Source organism: Phasianus colchicus, chromosome 8 (genome assembly GCF_987193195.1).
Source record: "Phasianus colchicus chromosome 8, bPhaCol1.hap1.1, whole genome shotgun sequence".
In the NCBI taxonomy this organism is placed as follows: Eukaryota; Metazoa; Chordata; class Aves; order Galliformes; family Phasianidae; genus Phasianus; species Phasianus colchicus.
The window spans coordinates 27,296,371-27,316,166 of NC_143443.1; the positions used below are offsets into that span (position 1 = coordinate 27,296,371).

The window sequence follows — 19,796 nt, forward strand, 5'->3', positions numbered from 1 at the left end:
GATTTCAGCAAAAGGCGTGAAGAGAAATTAAGAGACTGGAGCATCTTTCACGTGAGAAGAGGCTGAAAAATTGAGATTGCTCGTGAAGAAGAGAAGGGTCATGGAGATCTTACTGATATATAGAAATAACTTATGGGAGAAAACAAAGAATGAAGACTCTTCTCACTAATGTCGTATGACAGGACAAGAGGCAATGGGCACAAAGTAAAACAAGTGAAATTCCACCTGAACACAAGAAAACACTTTTTCACAGTGAGAGTGGTGAAACACTGAAATAGGTAGCCCAGAGTGATTGTATCTATCTCTGAAGACATTAAAATTCTGGCTGGACACAGTCCTTAGTTCTTGGTGACCCTGCTTGAGCAGGTGGTTGCACTAGGTGATCTCAAAAAATCTTTTTCCACCATCAGTTTTTCTGCGACTCTGTTAAGGTGAGGAGGCAGAGGTGACAACCATTAAGTATCTATTCTGCTTTCTTTATATGATGTCTTTTCATAATTATGGATGTGTATGTTGCTTCTTGTAATGAAGTTGGATCATTTTCACCTCTGGAATGAGTCAGATTTGGGGCTTTCTTATTACCTTCATCAGCAAAAACACATATACTGTTTTAACCTGCCCCTGTGATCATCTAAGGATTAAACTAACATCACGTAACTAATTTAATGCAATTTCGCATTGCCATTCCTGAAACTTACCATGATAAATTGGAAGCTTTTTTGCTGTTTGCATCTCTAAATTGATAAGCCCTTTCATCTTATGTACAGTTCTTCATACAAGCTGAGATCTCTTGGAAGGTCTGACTTCTTTCTTTGAGTGATGCCATCGGTGCATCTGCTTCAGTGGAGTCTGAATGGGATGCCACTTGTGACACCATCTCTGCGGCACCAGCCACACCGCCTGTCATGCTTGCGTAGTTTGTTGGCTATCATTTGTTGTTGCTGAGGATGTCTAAATCTACATATAAACCTAAATGGCTAAATGAAGTATTTACTGTCTGGTAACCAGTTTCATAGTACTCAATGTCTGCTGGAAAGAGAAGAACATCATCCTAAATATTCGAGGGAGTATGTTGCAAATATAACAGGCATTTGAGTTCCTGATTTCACAGACAAGTAAGTTCATCAGAATATTTGCATGTTAATTGACCAGGTTGCATAGCACAAACACTCATGAGGGTCAGCTCTCAGGAAATATCCAGAAAACCACTGGCCTTTTGAATCTTGAGTGTCCCTGTTGTTTCTACCAAGTAAGGCGAGTATTAATTACGGCTGATGGCACTGCAGAGTGTGATTGCCTGCTTTCTAAAATCAAAATATTGTTTTAAAAGTTATTATTTTTCTATTTTCCGGTTCCTATCAGCTTTGGTGACAGGGAGCAGACAAAAGAGTTTCCAGCACCACTCAATGATATTTAGAACTAGAATGGATAATATTGAAGTCATTGTTTCACAGATTAGCTGAGATGTAGTAGCCTATGGCTGTGTGATTTTATATATCAAGTTGTCATTTGTTAACTGTAATCTGAGTAATCTCTTCTCTCCATATTTCTCAGTGTTCCATAAACTTCACTCTGAGCTATGGGAATCAAATGTACTGTGTTATTTTTTAACGCAAATGTGAATGTACTTTTCCTATATCAGGAAAAGGAAAAGCCTTATTGTAGGGAACCATAGTAATTAAGTTTGAATTGCTTTCTGTAAATTCTTCTCAACTCTCAGATACTTTCCAGGGAAAAGAAAAAGCAACTGTTGTGTGTATATATATATGCATAGACATTGGATTGTTTCATGACAACCCTTTGGATTGTCATGAAAGCTTTGAATGCTGCCCAGGTTTTCATGACAAAACCACGTTGCAGGTTATTATGGAGTACTCTTCTTCAAGAAGTTTACATATTTCTGTACCATTCGGTGCACGTAATCTAAGAACAAGTGTTAAGCTTGAATGATTATTGTGATGATTATTGGATATTATGCTGCGGCTCTGAGTAGCACTTAGGTGTCTGCGCTACTAGAAGAATTTGTAGTTTGAGGATAACAAAATTATTAGTTGCATTGAATCTTAAGATTTTCATTGGCTTCTATTTTTAAATCCCATTTTTAATGTGATGTGTAAAAATGGCATTTTAAAGCAAAGAACTCAAAAGAAGGAAACCTCTGTTGTTCCATTAACAGAAATATCTTCTGTATCTTTACTTTAGGTTGCTTAAAATATTTTCCCACTCTCCATGCTGTTTGGAAATCTGAGAAATATGCAGTTCTGGAGCAGTTAAAGGAGAAATATCTCTGAGCAATTGACAGAACCACCCTTGTATGACATGAATAATTCTCAGTGCTCAGGGATCCAAGTAAATTTCAGTGGCTTTCAGTGGCTGTTGTAATGAACCTCCCTTTGTGGAGTGATCCATAAATATATAATGTAATGTAGTGGTAGTCTAGTTGACAGACAGATGGTCAGGCCCTCCCCAAAGTATTGGCACCCTTCTAGGTGGAAAGCAAATGAGAATCTCATTAGACAAAGAGGTATGTTTACTTCTTTATGAAATAATTATAGTTAGTGTCTTATCTGGATGCAGAATTGAATGAGAGTACAGTGAAGAAATTGGTGAAATTGTGTTGAATGTTTATAGAGAGCTCCTGGAGGTTCAATGATTTTAGCATGAATAAGGGACTATTTTAATACAACTTCTGTAGGTTTCTTACCAAATGTGACAAATAGGATTTAATATAGTGTGTTGTCCTCAGCAGCAGATGATAGGTCAGGATTCCTGACTCCTTTCACTAGTACAACATCCTGAAACCATGTTCTTGCAATGAAGGACTTTCTCTGGGTTGCTGTGCTATTCAGGTATTACATAAACAAGGCGTACACCAGAGCTGCCATATAATATGTGAAACCTTAAAATATCTGCTAATTTGATACCATTTCAGTTGCAAAGCTGAGGGCTGACTTTTCAGGCTGACAGTAGAGTAAGTGTTAATGTGAGAAAACTAAGAAGTCTTTGCTTAGCATAGAAGAAATTTAAATGGCTCTAACATTGTAGTAGAAATGCTAAGTCACAGCTTGAACCTGTGATTGAGCACCTGGTGAGAAGGCAGGACCAACCTAGGGGAGCTCAGGTGCAAGCAACAGGTGCAAGTAATGCCCCTAAGTGACCGGAAGGGGTGGAGCCAGCATACAGCCCTTCCCAGACCTCATTTAAGGGTTGCTAGTGAAGGTGAGAGTATTTTGCTGGAGATCCCTGCGTGCTTGAGAACATTACAGGCCTTTTGAAGGTAGGCAGCTTCTTTCTCTTATTTCTATACCTGCTGCTGTTCCGTTTGAGCAGATCCTTACTTGCTGTGGTCTTGCTGCTCTGCTGTGTTGTTGTGCTTTCCATCGTGTTGCAAATATCCAGTGTTAATTTAACAACAGATCAACTCTAGTATTTGTACATGTAGGGCTACATTAGATTGGTGCGAAAGGTATTACTTCTTCTGTGTTGTAATTTTGTATACTTAGTACTTTACCTGTGTTAGTTAACATCACTTAGACCTTTACATCTGTGTTTTGTCTTCAGGTGCGTGCATATTCCAATTGCATTTGAACTCCAAATAACTAAGAGTATGTAAATGGGAACCAAGTTCTAAAAATTAGGACTTTGCATCTAGTGCCCCTTGCTTTAAATAAAAAAAGGTTGCTCCTGTCCCAGATATTTACACTTAATATCCACCTATTTCATCTCTACTGAATTATTCATACGTGTATATGTGAATACTGTATGTAAAACCTTTCATTAGAGAAAGAGGGCTTCTGAGTTCTGGAGCATATACCAATATCTCCTTCTCAGGTGTTTCTTTGATATGCCAGAACATCTTTCTACTGAAATCTTAATCCAAAGTTTCTACAGTGAAATGAGTTTTTATGCAGTTTCCAGTCACCATCAGAGAGAGCTTTTTCATGATCCCTGTTTCTTCTGCTAGGAATGGTATTTTATGTTTCGCATATAATTTTTTTTCTTTGCTGGCTGATTTCTATTAAAATCTGTTTATTGTTTCGGAAATTCATTTTGAAGTGGCGTATTGCATTACCACATCCCTAAGCCCTCTGCCCTTCTTTGGAGTCTGGGCTTTAAAGTGCAGAGGAGGAAGAAGAAATAGAGTGAAATTTTTGTTTTTCAGGATGTCATTCCTCAGGAGTATCCCAACTGCCTGGTCACGGGGGAGGGGGAATCTTGCTAGGGTAAAGCTGCTACCTTGTAAAAGGCAGAAACAGCATCAGAAGGGTGTGGACAGACCAGCCTACTCTGTTTCCATTCCTAGATGTTTTACGGTGCATTTATTTGTACCTCTGGGGTGATTTTTGCAGCCTCAATTTGAATATTGTTTGTTTGCTGGTTTGTTGCTTGTCCAGCAACAGAGCTGCTCCCTCCGGCACTGAGTATTGCCACCTCCTCTTTTGGTGCTCCTATTGTTTTTCCTCCCAATGTTCCATCCTCTTACCTTCCTAATTTTGTTTTATCTGTCATACTTGGTCTATTTCCAGATACCCTGCCATTTTAATGCAGTGTATGGTACCATTTCCATTTTGCTTAGCTCTGGATTTCCTGTTGAAGGCTTGATTCAACAGAAGAATGGGTATTTTGTGTTTGTGGTCATGAAAAGTTTACCCAGTAAAAAACAACTGCTTCATCTAGTGTTTTCAAAGCCCATTTTCTCTGCATTTGTACATCTTGTCTCAAATGCAGGATATCTGAAAATTATGTTCTGGAGTATCAGTAATTTCATGTTTGTATGAGGTGTGGGTTGTTTTTGTAGCCATGTGAAAATGGTACATGTCAGAACAGTGGTACTGTGAAGTAAGGAAATACTGAATTTTTCACTAGTGAAGTACTGTTCTCTAATTGCTTCAGAGTACCAAAGCCAACCAAACAAAAGCCCTTTAAAACATTAGAGGTAAGAAAAAAAGGCTGAACTTTTCCAACTACTTTTTTAAGGTTACATGAGAAAAACTTTCACAGAGTTTTTCACACTGTATGCAGTATTGTGAGATCACTTCTGTTAAAAGCTTATCTTTGGATACTCAGCACCTTTCAACTTGTATTCCAATAAAATGGATGCTTATCTTTCCTTTCACCTCAGTAGGTTTGGGATTATACCATTAATGCAGCAAATAAGGAATGTCATATCTGTTCAGTAGTACAGATTTGCTATGGTATAGCAGGGAAAAGGGATCCAGATTTGGCTTTTGTCCCCTGTTCTGGAAGAAGTCCCAGGTTAATGGTCACTGACGTTCAGGAATTCATTATTGTGTTTAACATTACACAAAAGTTCAACCTCGGTCCCATAAGGAGCAGGGATCCAGTTGAAATAAGCCTGTTTAAGATGGATTTTTGGACGAGCAAAACACCATGGTATCTTAAAGATACTTTATGTAATGGAAGCATAGTTTTCAGATTGCAGGGTTTTGTTTTTTTTTCATGTCTGTAAGATTATTTATCTGGAATGCACGTGGGAAGTAACGTAGCACAAAATTTCTTGTATCTGAAACACTATGTTTCAAGTAGTCTGAAGTTAGGATACCTTTCATGCTTTAAATAATTTAGCTTCGGGGAGGTTTCCTCTTATAGTAACATTCCTGAATTTTCTGTCCAGTTCTGAATGCTAGTACTTACTTAAAATGTTGCTTAGCGTAATTAATGCTCAAGATTAAGATTTTTCAAATCATTGCTCTTCACCATTAGCCTTCCTTGGTTTATTTATCTAGTTTTCAAACATCTCAAGGATGTCCAATACAAGGACTTGGACCCTGTAAAGCTAACTTGTTACAGGAAGCATGTGTTCTTTCTTTTGGTTCGGAGCAGGTAAGGCAAAACAATGGAAGAAGGCAGACAGTGTAAATCTGAATGGATAGTAGCTGCTGTTTCTAATAGTCCAAGTAAACTCACCAATCTACCCTGGTGTAGCAAGGGAATTATGGAAAAATTCTCAAGTTTGTCTTTCTTCCAAATGCGTAATATCCTTCCTCATTTGTACAATGTTGCCAGCCAGTGTGTTTAGGTTAGGTTTCACCCATCTGAAACACTATAATTAGACAAGCCATTGTAATAAATCAATGAAGAATGTAAAGTTATGGTTCTGACAAGGAGATGATCAACTGTTGTTGGCCTGAAAAGCATTCTTGGTCAGGTTTCATATTCTCTCTGAAAAAAGCAAATTTTAGAGAGCTTGATCAGAAAGTTTGGAATACTTAGGAAGTACTTTCTAATGAATAGTATTTAAAATCTCATAAGTTGTCCCTGGACACTCTTTGCTTCCGCTCAGTTTCTTATCTTCCTCTATCCTATACAACACAAACTTTTTTGGAACTTTCACCTAGTGAAATGAATTGATTCCAACTGATGCTGGTTTTGCAGTGTCATGACCTTTAAAAGAGTGCAGATTAACAGAATTACAAGTATGGATTTTGAACTTCAAATATATTAATGCCTTGCTCTTCTAGTGGCTAAACTTTGTGATTTTGTTGTCCATAAAGTGTTAGCTGTACTTTAATGAGTTATCATTTTGGGTGCCTGAGTAAACAACATGACTTTCAGTACACTTTAATGGATTTTTCACTACATGGGCACCGATGAATTCACTCAGCATGAGGTCTTGTTGGGCAAAAACTCTTTATATTCAACTTACATCAAGAAGAAAAGTTGATGAGCTTAGGCTTGAAAATATAAAATATACCTTAGTTGTTTGTTTTTGTTTCTTATATAAATCTTGTTTGAAGCTTTCTACCTCTTCTTCCTGTCAGGCTAACAGTGTTTTCCTCCAATTGCACTAGAGAACAAAGTTTAACATTAAAAAATTATTTGTATTGAACATGCTTTTCTAGGTAAAGTCGATATCAAAAGGGTTCTCATGATAGATCATCTTTCAACTGCAGTATTTTGCCCTTTTGCAACCTGGGACTGAAGAGCTATAGTTACACAAATACTATTTATTTTCCTTTTGGTAGAAATAAGGAAGGAGAAAAGCCCAGACTTCTGTCCCCAATTGAGACATAAAAGCAGATGATTGAAAATGCCATTCTCATCTCAATGTAGAATGAGGAATAATATTATCTAGATGTTATTTCTTCATCTAGTTTAAATCACATCATAATGTTTTGTGCTAATGACTTTACTACCCTGCTTATGTGAATCCTTCTACTGATTTTGTGGCTTTGTTTTCCATATTGCCAACTCTTCCAATATTTCTACTTTCCAGCATCATCTGTCTATCACTTTGTTTTTCTGCCATTTGCTAATACTTAACTCACATTACTTCACTAGCTGGAAAAATGTAAACATTAAGTTTTATATGAAACTTTATACTCTTGGCCTAATCACCACAATTGTAATAAACACTCATGATTGTAAACAGTGGCAGTTATTGGCAGAGCGTAAATATATATTGAATTCCAAGTGTGTGTGGCTGCTTGCATTGATGTGTATGCTGGAGAAGTTGGCTGTTTTGCTCGTATGTTAGCAAAAAGATTTGCAAGAGCATGTTTCCAAGAGCTTGTACTGAGGTCAAGTTCAGTGCAATGATATCTGAATATAGGTATTATGTGTACCTAAGTGTTGTGGTTTGCATTTTTATGAAATGAGTCACATGGTTTACATTGTTTAACGTGCAAAGATTAACTTTGGTGCAAAGGCAGTCTCTTACATCAGTTTGGCTGGTTTCTGCTTCAGTGAGCTTTTCCATATTTTTATGGCCTCTGTGACAATAAGAATGAAGATTTTGGAGCGTTCATGTATTTGGGGATTTAGTTCCTGTTTAGTTCTCTTGTAGATTCTAGGCAAGCATTTAGTATACTTGAAACATGCAAACCATTTAGATGATGTTTCAGTCTTTGTGTTATTTGCATAGATGCAGTAACTTTTGATTGTATTCCGTGTCTTGAAAATACTACTGATTTTTATAACTGAGTTTTCTAAGATTACCATGTGTTGAATGTCTTGGCACTTCTACAATAATTGAACAGAATGTCATCTTGAGAAATTTCATCCAAAGAACTGATGATATTTGCTTTACTGCCTATGTAATTACTTTTGTCATTTTAGCAATAGGGATTGCTGCACTAGTGAAAGTAATATCAAGTGGAGAAGTGTTAAGGTTGAACTTCAGATATCAATAAATAAATATATTTTAATTATTTTCCTTTTAGAAAAAAATGAACTTCTTAAATTTTATGATGAGGATCTGTTTTAAACAATATAGGCAGTATATTTTTAAAAATTAAGGTAAAATGATGAATCAGACTTTCCCAAGTGTTAATGACCAAGTGAAGAGTCTTTTAATCATGTACATACTAAAATATTCTGTGCAATAAAAATTCTAACATCATAAGCTTTAGAAATTTCTCACAATGTCATGTGCTGGAATAAATCAAATTGAATGTGTAGTTCTACATGTTTGTAAAGATTGGTGCTTACTATTTTACTTTGTTCTCCTCCTAGATACAGTTAAGTGCATAATCACATCATCCCTGAAGAACTTCAAAAACTTCGATATTTGTAACAAACAGCCCCTTTTATTAACCTCCAGTGCTTTGCCTTCGCACACTTGCACTTTTATGTCCAGGACATATTCTAGTAACAGAAGAATTCATTTTACTGAATATTTGCCATGTAAATTTATGAAAACAAAGATCTGATAAGGGCAGTTAAAATATTGAATAGGTCGTGAGCATATCTCTGTCCTGTTGTGATGAATCTGCGTTTGCTCAGCTACTCTGTTGCTGTTCCCAAAAAGCAGATGACCTGTTTGTATTCCTAAATACACCACAGACCTGAAGATTGAGTATTAACAGTTTGAGTTATGTACAACTTGGAGGCTATTGGTTTTTTCTGTTACAGCCTCTTCAAATGTAAAATAGCAGTTTCACCTAGTGTGATGGTGATCATGGAGAGTTCTTAAACTGTTAAGTTCTTCAAATGCTCTGAATACTAAGATTAATGTCCTTGTTAACTATTTTAAATGCTTGCCAGTAATGGACGCTATTCCTTGCTTGTGCTTTAGATTGAGTATCTCCATACAAATAAATTCTTTAATAATTCAATATGTAACTTCTGCATTCTGAGAAATTACACCATTATAACAAATCGTCAGTAATGAATCTATCTGCAAAAATACCTGAACGAGCTTTGCATTTCCTGCGGTTTATTTTCTTCCCAACCGTTTTCTAAGAGAAAACCCCAAGCTTCGTTGATAGTTGTCTCGACAAAACATCAAGAGACAAATGGCTCACTTCACTTTTCTTTTAGAGGTGAGATGGCTTGAGTTACAAAGTACTAATTAGAAGAAAAACAACAAGAGTCTGACCCGTTAAAGGCAGAAGTATTTATCTTGATTTTGCTGGAAATCATGTTTTAAAAAATGGGCAATAAGAAGAATCTCCAGTAAGAAGTCCAGTAGTGTATTTAGGTACTACTTTTATGAGGATTATTTTAGTTATGTTATGCATTTCTATGTAATTGAGTCTCAGCAATGACTGCTGTGTGCTTTGGAGATGATAAATCCAGAACTGAACATAAATTTCATGAACTTCTGGGTTAACATAAGGTGTAGTGTTGAAAACCGGTTAGAAAATGAGGCTAGCAGGCTCTATTCTTAACTTTTTAATGCTTTTGAATTTTTGTATCATGTCAAATACAGTGCTTTCTTATCTCCAAAGATTAAATGTGCCCATTTTGCCTATGTAATATTTATATATGGACAGGAAATAGAAGTCAGTATCCAGATTTGTTGACCCCTGAGATGTAATATTGACCTCAGTGAGTATTAACTTCTCAGATCAATAAATGCTGTTATTGACCTCAAAGAAAAATCAATAGCAGCTTGTTAATTTGCAAACTATGACTGCAAGAAAACGGTACACATTTTGTTCTTCATTATCACGTATTTATATCTATATTTTAACGCCTTCAGTATTTCCACCTTGAGATCATCGTGTCAAAACATTTCAATCCCGGGCTGTTAGAAGCTTGAGGAGACAGGCATTGTACATTATAGAATAATTGATGAGTAGTACGTGTTATTTCCCATGTCTCATAAAAATAGCGCCCTGAACAGTTGTACATCACCCGTGTTGTTTTCATTTTTTTGGGTGGTCCATTTCATTACATTTTCTCTGGTGCACTTCCTCAAAACATTGCATAGAAGTACTGTATTTTAGCTGCCAAAAAACATTTCTACATGAATAATAAGGGGGATGAAAGACTAACTACGGGAAACAAGGAGACTGAAAGTGATCACTGTAAAATCATAATTAATATACAGTAGATTTTTCCTATTTGCATAAAGATGACAGGTTTCTAGGCAAGAATATGCTCTTCAGCAATTTGAAGATATAACTATATGACTATATTTTTTAAAAAAAGTTTTAAATGACAGAGTTATTGGTGGAGAGGTGTTATTTGTATCATAGCAGGTTTTGTATATAAACACTGAAATGTCAGGTTTTACATAGTTTGAAATGTCTAAAAAATGCCTATTGCTGAAATTCAAATGTCATAACAGTTCCTCTGCATATATATCACTTTGATATTTAAACTTAAAAACCTCATAAATGATTTAATATTACTTTGGCCTTGTTATGATCTGACTGCCAAAAGAGGCAGAGGCTGATTTTTATCTGGTCTGGAGAGTGGTGTTTTCATTCACAGAAGACAAAGCACAAGTCTGTCAGCCTTTTACAGTCATTAATTCTGTCTGATACATCTGCAGTGATCTTGGCAAACTGATTGCTATGTTTAAAAAACTTTTCCTTCATTAAGTGACAGTGTGAGAGGTATTCAAATGCAAAAATAAAACACTGGTTTTATTTTTACAAACTGAAGTGGCTGCAAGTTGTGGTTTTCTTTTTTTTGGCCAGATTGATGGCAATACAATTTTGTTCTTTAGTTCCATGAGCTCCAGAACTTTGTGTATTCACGTTGTCTATCTGAGGGATGAGGTTAATGGTGTTGTATCCATCCTGTTGATAGGAAGACCAAAGCATAATGAAGTTAGATGAAAATAAATAAGCACCAAGCTTGACTAATCTCTGAGTCTCAGGAAAGGATTCTGGAACAGATCTGAAAGAACATTAGTACCAATGATGCAGTGTTTTTTTCTCTTACAGAAGTAGTTTTGACTCGTCAGGTAGGACTGTATCTGTCCATTGACATTTCCTACAGAAGCCTACACGGACATCCCGAATCATGGGAACAGTTTCCTATGGATTTGATGTTCTGACTCATCTTTGAGTAACCACACATTTTGAGTCCTACTAGAAAAGACCAAATGATGGAGGAAGTTGACAGACTTTGAGAGGGCAGTAAGCTCCTAGTCACTACTCAGAGATCATGTCAGTCTTACAGTTCAGGATTATCCTTTTGCAGTCCGCGCTAGGCTATTCAGTGTGCCAAAATGTCTTATCAGAATTTTAGGAGTAGAAATAGGAATAAAGTCTAGGCCAACCAAAGCAACTCCTCATAAGCTGAGTCAAATATGTCTCCTTGATTTTGCAACCACTTATTTTTCAACTGCTGTCTAGTCTGCTGAAGAACACTGCTACAGTGATTAGATATCAAAATGACCCCAACATTACAGAATAACTCCACCATTACAGAAGATGGTGCTGGTGTCAGTTCTCATGGTGTCTTAATGGTCATCCTGCATATGGTAAATTTTCTACTCTGAAAATATTATCTTTATAGTGTACTGGAGCTCCAAAAAAAAAAAAACTTAGGAATTCGAACTTCCAGTCCTGCTATGAACATCTAATACATTGTTTGGCCTTGAAATATCCTTTGTAATTTCTAGAACTGTTTAATTAGCTGATGGAAGCTCTTAAGACTGATAGTAGGTCTAACTTACCCAAAAGAGAAGGAAGAATAATATAGTCCATAATTCCTTCAAAAAAAAGTCTTCCTAAAAATCCAGTGTACGTGGCATGTCAGAAGGAGTTCATTTTGTAACTATAAAATCACTGAATGTAAATTCTCAGTGTATGTCACTGATGACACGTTCACCAATTTCCATAATTGGAACATTTTGAGTTTTTGCACTAATGGTCAGTGGGGCGCAAACTAGCAATGTTATGTGATGAGATGTTCAGCTCAGCCTCTTTGTGCATTACTTTTACTCTCTACACTTTGCTTTATTAAGAGAATTTTCCATTTACTTCCTATTTTGGGAAAAAGTCTCAACATTATTAAAGTATATAAAATATTTGATGCCATAAAATGGATCTTATTTTAGTTTGATAAACTAGAAATGTGCTGCACTGCGAGGGTCATAGCTTATAATACATACTGTTAGTAGTTTTTCATTTTTCTATATTAAGAGATTAGTGAAAAATAAGCTCTATCAATTAAGTTTTATTGCAAAATTATCTTCAGATGTACAGCAGTGAAGATGATATTGAATGATAACACTAGAGTGGATTTTGTATAAAGCAATTACAGCTTGAAAACCACAATCTGAATGAAAATATTGCTCAGGGTTTTTTGTAATCTGGTATTAATACCAAAAAAACTCTTCCTTTAGAAAGTGCTTAAATTACCTCTATTAAACACAAGACATTTCTAAGGTGTTAATGTGCGCTATTGACTGAAGAATTCCTGCTTTCACTGTTCATGCTTTGACAGATCTGTAGAGTATATATAAACACACAGTTTATAGTTACCCTTACTGAAATGATTCTGTTTATAGGATTGCCATGTTTTCTTAAAGATGTTACTTTGTTTATATGAAAATCAGTCGTCTTAATTCAATGAGTATTTTATGTAGGTGCACTTTGATGCTATGGAATCTGTTGCAGACTTAATGATTTACTCTGAGAGAAGCAGCAAACCTTTTCACAGTACAATGTAATATATATATGTATATGTATATATGTATATAGCCACGGTTTTCCTTGATGAAGCTGAAAGTGCACTGAGCATTGTAAAAATGCATTTCCAAAACTTTGGAGGTGAATTGTTTAATTCTGCACATAGATAAATGCAATCTATCCGAATGCTGAAATTGCTCCTATCACAGCGTTCCATTGTGCCATCCCACGTTTGAGTAAACAGGCATTCCCTCAAAACACATAAAGGACTTGATTAATTTAGAAGAACAAACAGAGTTGTTCAAGAGAAAAACAAAAACAACCAGTTCAGTCCCTGTGTGTGGCACAGGGAGTTTTGCATCTGATGTTCACTCTTATTTTGGAGTAGCGTCATTCAAAATGTTTTATTGGGTTGAATGTGCAGGAGTAGTTCTCTAAAACGTTTGATTTGGAACAGACTGAATAGTACCTGGAGCAGGGTCAAATTACTTCAGAAATGTATCAGTCTCACTCTCTTGTTTCACTGTAGATAAATAGTTTGTGGCTCTGACCAAATCTCCAGTGATGCCAGCATGAATCAAGACAATTGAGTCAAGTGGTTACAGGTTTCCATCCTTTCAAATTGATCAAATTGAAATAGCCCATTAGGAATTGATTTAAATCAGTTTAGATAAGCTCAGTCTTAGTCCTGGCCCTTGAGGCTTTGGCTACTGAAAGTTCACTTGAAGCTGGACATACACCAGCTCCACAGGCCATCAACTTTATTAGTGTGGAGATAAGCTGATTAGATCTTGTCAATCAAAGGTGCCAATATCTCAATTGAGCGTCTCTCCCAGTCTTTCTCTCTTTCTTTGTTGCCTGCTTCAATGCTTTTTTTTTTTTAAAAAAAAAAAAAGAGCAAGCAAGAGAGAGATGTGTGGTATGCATCCCTCTGGTTGTCACCAAGCAGGGTGCAAGGGCACTGTGATGATGTGATGACTATATTAAAGAGGACATCAATTTGTTTTAAAGTGTTTTGATTTTTTATGGTGGCATTAAGAGAGAGAACATTGTGGTTGCAGCTTTACTAGAAAGCAAAGAGTTCTAGAAGGAAAAAAAAAAAAGTGTCTCTTTGAAACCTACCGGGTCTTTGAGTCTTGCTGTGCCAATGGGCGCTTAAGTGCTCCTGTAACTGGCACACTCTGATCCACCACCAGCTTAGGTACTCTTCTTCTATCCAAATTATTCATTTATATAAAATGAAAAGATAATGTCAATGTTAAATTCTTGCTGAAATAATTTTAAGTGTAAGTTGGTATTGCCCTGTTTGGGAAATGTTTGATTATGTCTGTAATAAGCATGATATATTTTAACAATCTGGGAAATTATAGTGTGAGTTAAGGTCAGGCAAGAACATATGCAGTGGCATATGAAATGAAAATGAAGCTATACATGCACTGAATGCAGTAGGAAGGTATTTGCATCTCTGCTTTATAGAGGGAAAAGCAGAAAACCAGAGCATCAGCTGCAAAAATGTAGTAGTACAGTGTTTCAGCTTTAGGCTTCATCATATGGTTAAAGATGGTATAGAGGAAAACTGGGCTTTTGTTCTTCACATCTGAAGTTTGCTCACACCATGCCTCCCTCGTACTTCAAATGCAAACAACAGAAGCCCATCCTTTTCTTCCATCACCCTACACTCACCACCCAATGAAGGCTGGAGCTACAGTGCTGCAGAACTACATTGCCACACTGGATTATCTCTTTATCAGTTATTCTTCACTCCACTGTATCAATTTTCCACTCACCAATCAGACGCTCCTCTTAGAAAGACTGTTGAGCTATTTCTTCTACATAAATGTATTTAGAGCTACACAGATCCACATGGGTGACTCATGCTACGTGTCTCAGGGACAGAAGGAAAACTACCTGCTCTTTCCAGGAGACTTCAAGTGTGTCCCCTCTAGTTAGTGCTGCTATTTGGGATATTCCGGGGGAGAAAAAAAAACATCTGTGGGAGAGACTGTAAAGATCTTAATTACTCACTTGGATGCTGGTGCTCTGATGTGACCCTTTTTTATGGTACAAACTACAACACTATGTATTTAAACAGAGCTGAAAGATGGCTGTTTCTGATCTCACCTTTGTTTCCTGCCAATCGTTCTTGCAGGCTCCCTGTTTAGTCTGCACGCAGAGAGGAAGTTAATAGCCAACTTCAGCTCAAAGAGGATATCGTAGTAGTCAACTGTCTGCATTATTCAAGTAGGAGGATTGATTACTTTTAACATTTATTGTATTTTGTGGGGAGTGGCAAGTTCCAAGCAGATTTGAAGACGTTTGCATGGAAAGAAATTGTAGGGGAGAGTGACCTTATTCTCATATTTTTGCTAATTAGAGTTCCTCAGTGCTTAGATGGGATTGTTGAGCTGTTTTTTTTTTAATCCTAATACACTATTAACAGCTCTTATGCTGCAATTACACTTAATCGGAATCAAATGGTTTTTAAGAAGTCATTGGAGGAAATCTATCTAGCAGACCACTAATCAAAGGATGTACCTTCTTCCTCTGCTTACTTCTATACTGAAATCACTAATTTATTGCTTAAAATAAGGGTAGGGAGAGATTTGTAGCAGTTTCAGCTAGTCCTTTTATTGCTCTGCTTTCACCTTCGTTAGTCATACTTTTTTCAGGCTGAAGTTTGTTTTTGTTGAAGTGGTGTTTGAAAACCCATTCTTATTGGCAATTGTGTACTGATTTTGTCCAATTGCACAGCATGTCGCAGACTCAAGATTATAAAAAAAAAACAGTGATAATGTGTAGTTGCAGTCTACTATTTTACAATGACATTTGGTAGTGTAGTCATGACTTCTAAAATAATTCTCTACAATATTAAAATTAAGGTGTGCTCAGTTGGAAAATACGGACAGACGTAATACATCTTGGCATTTACAGAAGTGTTAACTAACGTTCATCTATTCTTTCAGTAAAGTAGCAGGTCAAGGAACTGAGCTTTGTGCAAGTCTATTATAGTATACTGCTGTGCTTACTTAAGCAGGCTCTTCAGTTAGTACTTAAATTCAGCTTTGTATAAGGCCGTAGTTAATAGTAAATACAGTTTCTAGAAAGATGTGTTAGCCTAATAAAAATGGATTTTTGGCAAGTTCTTACTTTGGGGCTGCAGCTGCTACTGAAGTTATGCAAAGTTTGCATCATATGTGTGCTGTATTTGGCAATGAGTGTGCCTAATGAAAATTATATATGCTTGTAAACATCCTCCCATTGTTATTTAATAAAAGCAAATCTAGAACACTGCTGGAAGGACTTATATGTTAGGGCTCTCTTTGACAGCAGATTTGTAGTGTTCTTATTGAAAGTGCTTAAAACTCATTTAAGGAGCATCTGAAACATTGAACCACCATATTGAGGGAATGGTTTCAATGCAGTGACTCAGTTTTGGACATAAATAAAAAGCTGGCAGTGCTTACGGGTTTTTGTTTGCCTTGCAAGTTTAATTGTTAAACAACCAAGAAACCCATTTGGTTCATGGTAATCACTCTTTTTCTATTGTATTTGCTTTTTTGTTTTTAGAACAAGACTATTTTTATCATGAATTATTTTGTAATCAGCTAATGAGTGTGTTTCAGAGAGGTGGTAATATGAAGTAACAAAATAAAGAACTGGGATGTATTACTCCATGTTCATTGCTCCATCTACTCTTTTCACAAAGTTCCCCAAGCCACTGGCCAGAGAAAACTTCTGCTAAGTAAGTACTGATTAGTGTACAGAAGTATATTGCATATATGGCACTGGAGGCAAGGTTAAAGGTATCCTCTGTGAACTGCCAAACACAGAAGCAAAGATGTTTTAGTATTAAAAAAAAAAAAAAAATCAATATTTGTTTTATGTTCTTCCTTGGAGGTTAGTCCATCTTCAACATTAGAGGGCCACAAGCATCAATTTTCCCTGTTTACCCTGAAGCTTGCCAGTTTTCTAAACAGGGAGAAATGTAAGTGAATACTGGAAGGTAAACTCGCAACTGTCTAGGCTTCCTTTTCAGAAGGCTCTTGGCTTTAAAAAGTTTGATGGGAAATATAATTCAGAAAAAGTCCTCATTTTGTACTTTTTAAAATTGTGTTCCTGAATTGTGAAGTATCACAACCCCGCTGCTGTTGGAACAGCATTTAAATGTCTTTGATCTGTACGTTTTGGGAATTCACGTTAAATTAAACGCAATCCCTTTCAGGAAAAGTCATAAGAGGAGGGAGGATTTTTCTTAAATTAAAAAAAAAAAAAGAAAAAAAAAAAAGAAAATGGAGAGAGAGGAAAAAATCTTTTCCTGTTTCTTCCCTGAGGCTGAACTGTTTATCACTCCATCCTTGTTTGATAGAAGTGAATTTTATAATAAAATTTTCCCTAATCGGGCTCTGTCAGTGAGGTGTCTTATCGTGGGGAGGAAAATGACACCGATCCTATCGAAAAACAGAGACGATGTCACAGTGTCCCCAATCACAGCTACTCAGCTTCCATATCTACCTTCTCCACAAACACCAAGCACTGCTTTTTCATAAGAACATCAAAACCTAGCGAAGTCATTAAAATTGCACCCGCGTAGAGTTGCAGGGATCAGCCGCAGTAGCGCAAAATGGGATGTGGGAAAACAGACTCTCTAAATGTGCTAATTCCATTGTCACGTGTTTACGGCTTAATTTTAATCAGTTAAAAAAGCCACACATTGCAATAAATTGGCATTATCTTCTGTGACACCAGAGGACACAGTTGGTTCAAGGATTTAGAGGGTCGCTGGCAACAGCATATAGTGTTACAGACAAAGTATTTTTACGCTTGAACTACGGTAGCTAAGGTGCAATCCCCAGTTAAGACTGCAAACAAAGACTATAACCCACACAGTACTAAGTTCAACATGCAGACCACCTTCAGCCTAGAGATGGTTTAGAATGCTAAACTGAATATTGCCGAATAACATTTTCTAATTTAGTGCTTCAAGGTAATTTGTTGGCCAGTATAACTGTGGTTGCAATTCAGTAGTAGTCTCTTATGTGTCCTGTTCCATAACGAAGATAGATCTATTGGAAAAATCCCTTTGCTTTACTTGCATCGTGTTTCTAAAACAACTGTTCTTGTTTACAATGTGCCATTAGATTGCTTCCTCAGAACTACGTTTCTTCTTTTCCTCTTCTCATAGAAATGTGGGTAACAAGTTGAAATGTGATACTAGTAATACTGCTGCTTCCAGTGAAAGGTTTATAGAAAGTTTAAGTTATCTAATTAGGCAGTATTACATGTCACATGAATGTTGTACGTGGTATCTCTCTCTACTCCTCCCATTTTCTTTCTTTTCCTTCCCCCTCCCCTTTGGACTCGTTCTTTCACTTGAATATGGCTGATAAAAACGTTTATAAGCAGCAGGAGAGTTATTTTCTATAGAACAGTATGATCTAGCTAATAAACATCCGTTTCAATAAAAACCATGTCGATAAAAGTTGTGTAGTTGTATTTTAATGGATCAAACTTGAAAAATGTGCGTGACCAGTTTAATTGCAGAATAAATAAACAGCAACCAGAGGAACAGTGGGGTAGGAATTCAACTTTTTCTGGGTAAACAGCCCCTTATAGGATGTGGGCATGTCCATAGCTGAACTCAAATATCTATTTGAAACAGCACTGAAGAGCACTGCTATAGAAGTTCACAAAGTCATTACTTGCACAAAACAAGATGTGTTTGGTGTAGGACGCAGGTTGTCACTGTGCACTTTCCAACACTTGATATTTTGGTTTGGGCAATTTAGTGCCAAGTATGTGGTGTATCATTTCCATGCTTTATAAAGCCTACAAGCTCTTCAAAAAGAAACATGAAAATAGCTGGAGGAGCTGTTAGCAGGCAGTGATGAACACCATTAACAAAGTGAAATACGTATGTGAAGAAATGTGGTCATTTCATCTATTTGGAAACAAAACTGCAAAACTATTCTGATTGAAAAACAAAGGCACAAAGTTATCTGGGCTTGACTTAAGTGTAGGATTTTTTCATTAAATGCATGTTTACTTAAAAAAAAAAAAAAAACAAACAGGAGGTGGTAGCAATGAAAAACAAATTCCTTGAATATATTTTAAAAAGATTTTATGCTCTTTGTTTCGGATTAATTTACACTTAAATGAGTGAAACTGTGTAGCAAGTTCACTGTCTGATTTTCTTGAGTTAAATATCTATTTCTGTGCTTGCAGTTTTCTTTCTGATTTGGGTTTGTAACATGATGCAAGCTCTGTTTTTTGCACTTTTTACCTGTTTGAACAGCTTGAGTAAATATGCAGGGCCATTTTATTGGAATAATAGAAAAAAGGAACTGAATGCAAATATAAAACGCTGTTTTCTTCTATGTCTGGATTAGCAGTGAACTCTGCATGACAAAAAAAAAAAAGACTTCTTTATGTCAGTATACTTGGCTTCATAGAGACCATTAGTACTTCGTTCTCTAACATAAAATAAAAACATCTAATTATTTGAAAGATTTTTCTTGTTTTGCCAACAAATTTCTGCTGATGTGTGTTTATATTGTGTTGGGAAGAAAAAGAGATTTTACTATTTAAAAAAAAAAAAAAGTTATACTGCTTTGGGTTTTATTTTGGGGTCTGAAAGTTAGCTAGAGGAGTGTTTCTCTAACTAAGCAAAGAGCACTGCTTGCAGTTTTCCCCAGCTAAGACCCCCTAATGTTGCTCAACTCACAGTTGCAATAAAGGTTGTGGCATGGCTTAGCCTGGTTTGGGATTTCACTTGGTGTGGACAAACTGTTCTGTAACCAGTCTGAAAAAGGTTATCCCATTCTGTAGAGAAAGGAGCTGATCTGTCCCTCTGTCAACTGCTGCAGCCCAGCTTTTACCATCCACGACTAGGTCACCCTGTGCTGTAACTGGCTCCTGGGCACAGCAAAGCTGAGTTGCTGAATTTGGATGTTTTGAACCGAG

At 36.4% G+C, this 19,796-nt stretch overlaps 1 protein-coding gene across 5 annotated transcripts in view; it reads left to right on the plus strand.

The window, feature by feature from the left end:
- Nucleotides 1-19,796, plus strand: part of VTI1A (vesicle transport through interaction with t-SNAREs 1A) — a 261,321-nt gene that overhangs the window by 62,693 nt on the left and 178,832 nt on the right. Inside the window, exon 7 of one of the 5 annotated variants that reach the window (XM_090145508.1) lies at nt 8,476-18,766. The exons of the other annotated variants lie outside the window; for them this stretch is intronic. Coding sequence (XP_090001634.1) covers nt 8,476-8,672 — 197 coding nt within the window. The 3' untranslated portion in view covers nt 8,673-18,766. Of the gene's footprint in view, nt 1-8,475; nt 18,767-19,796 lie in introns of those variants that run through there. 5 annotated transcript variants of the gene reach the window in all.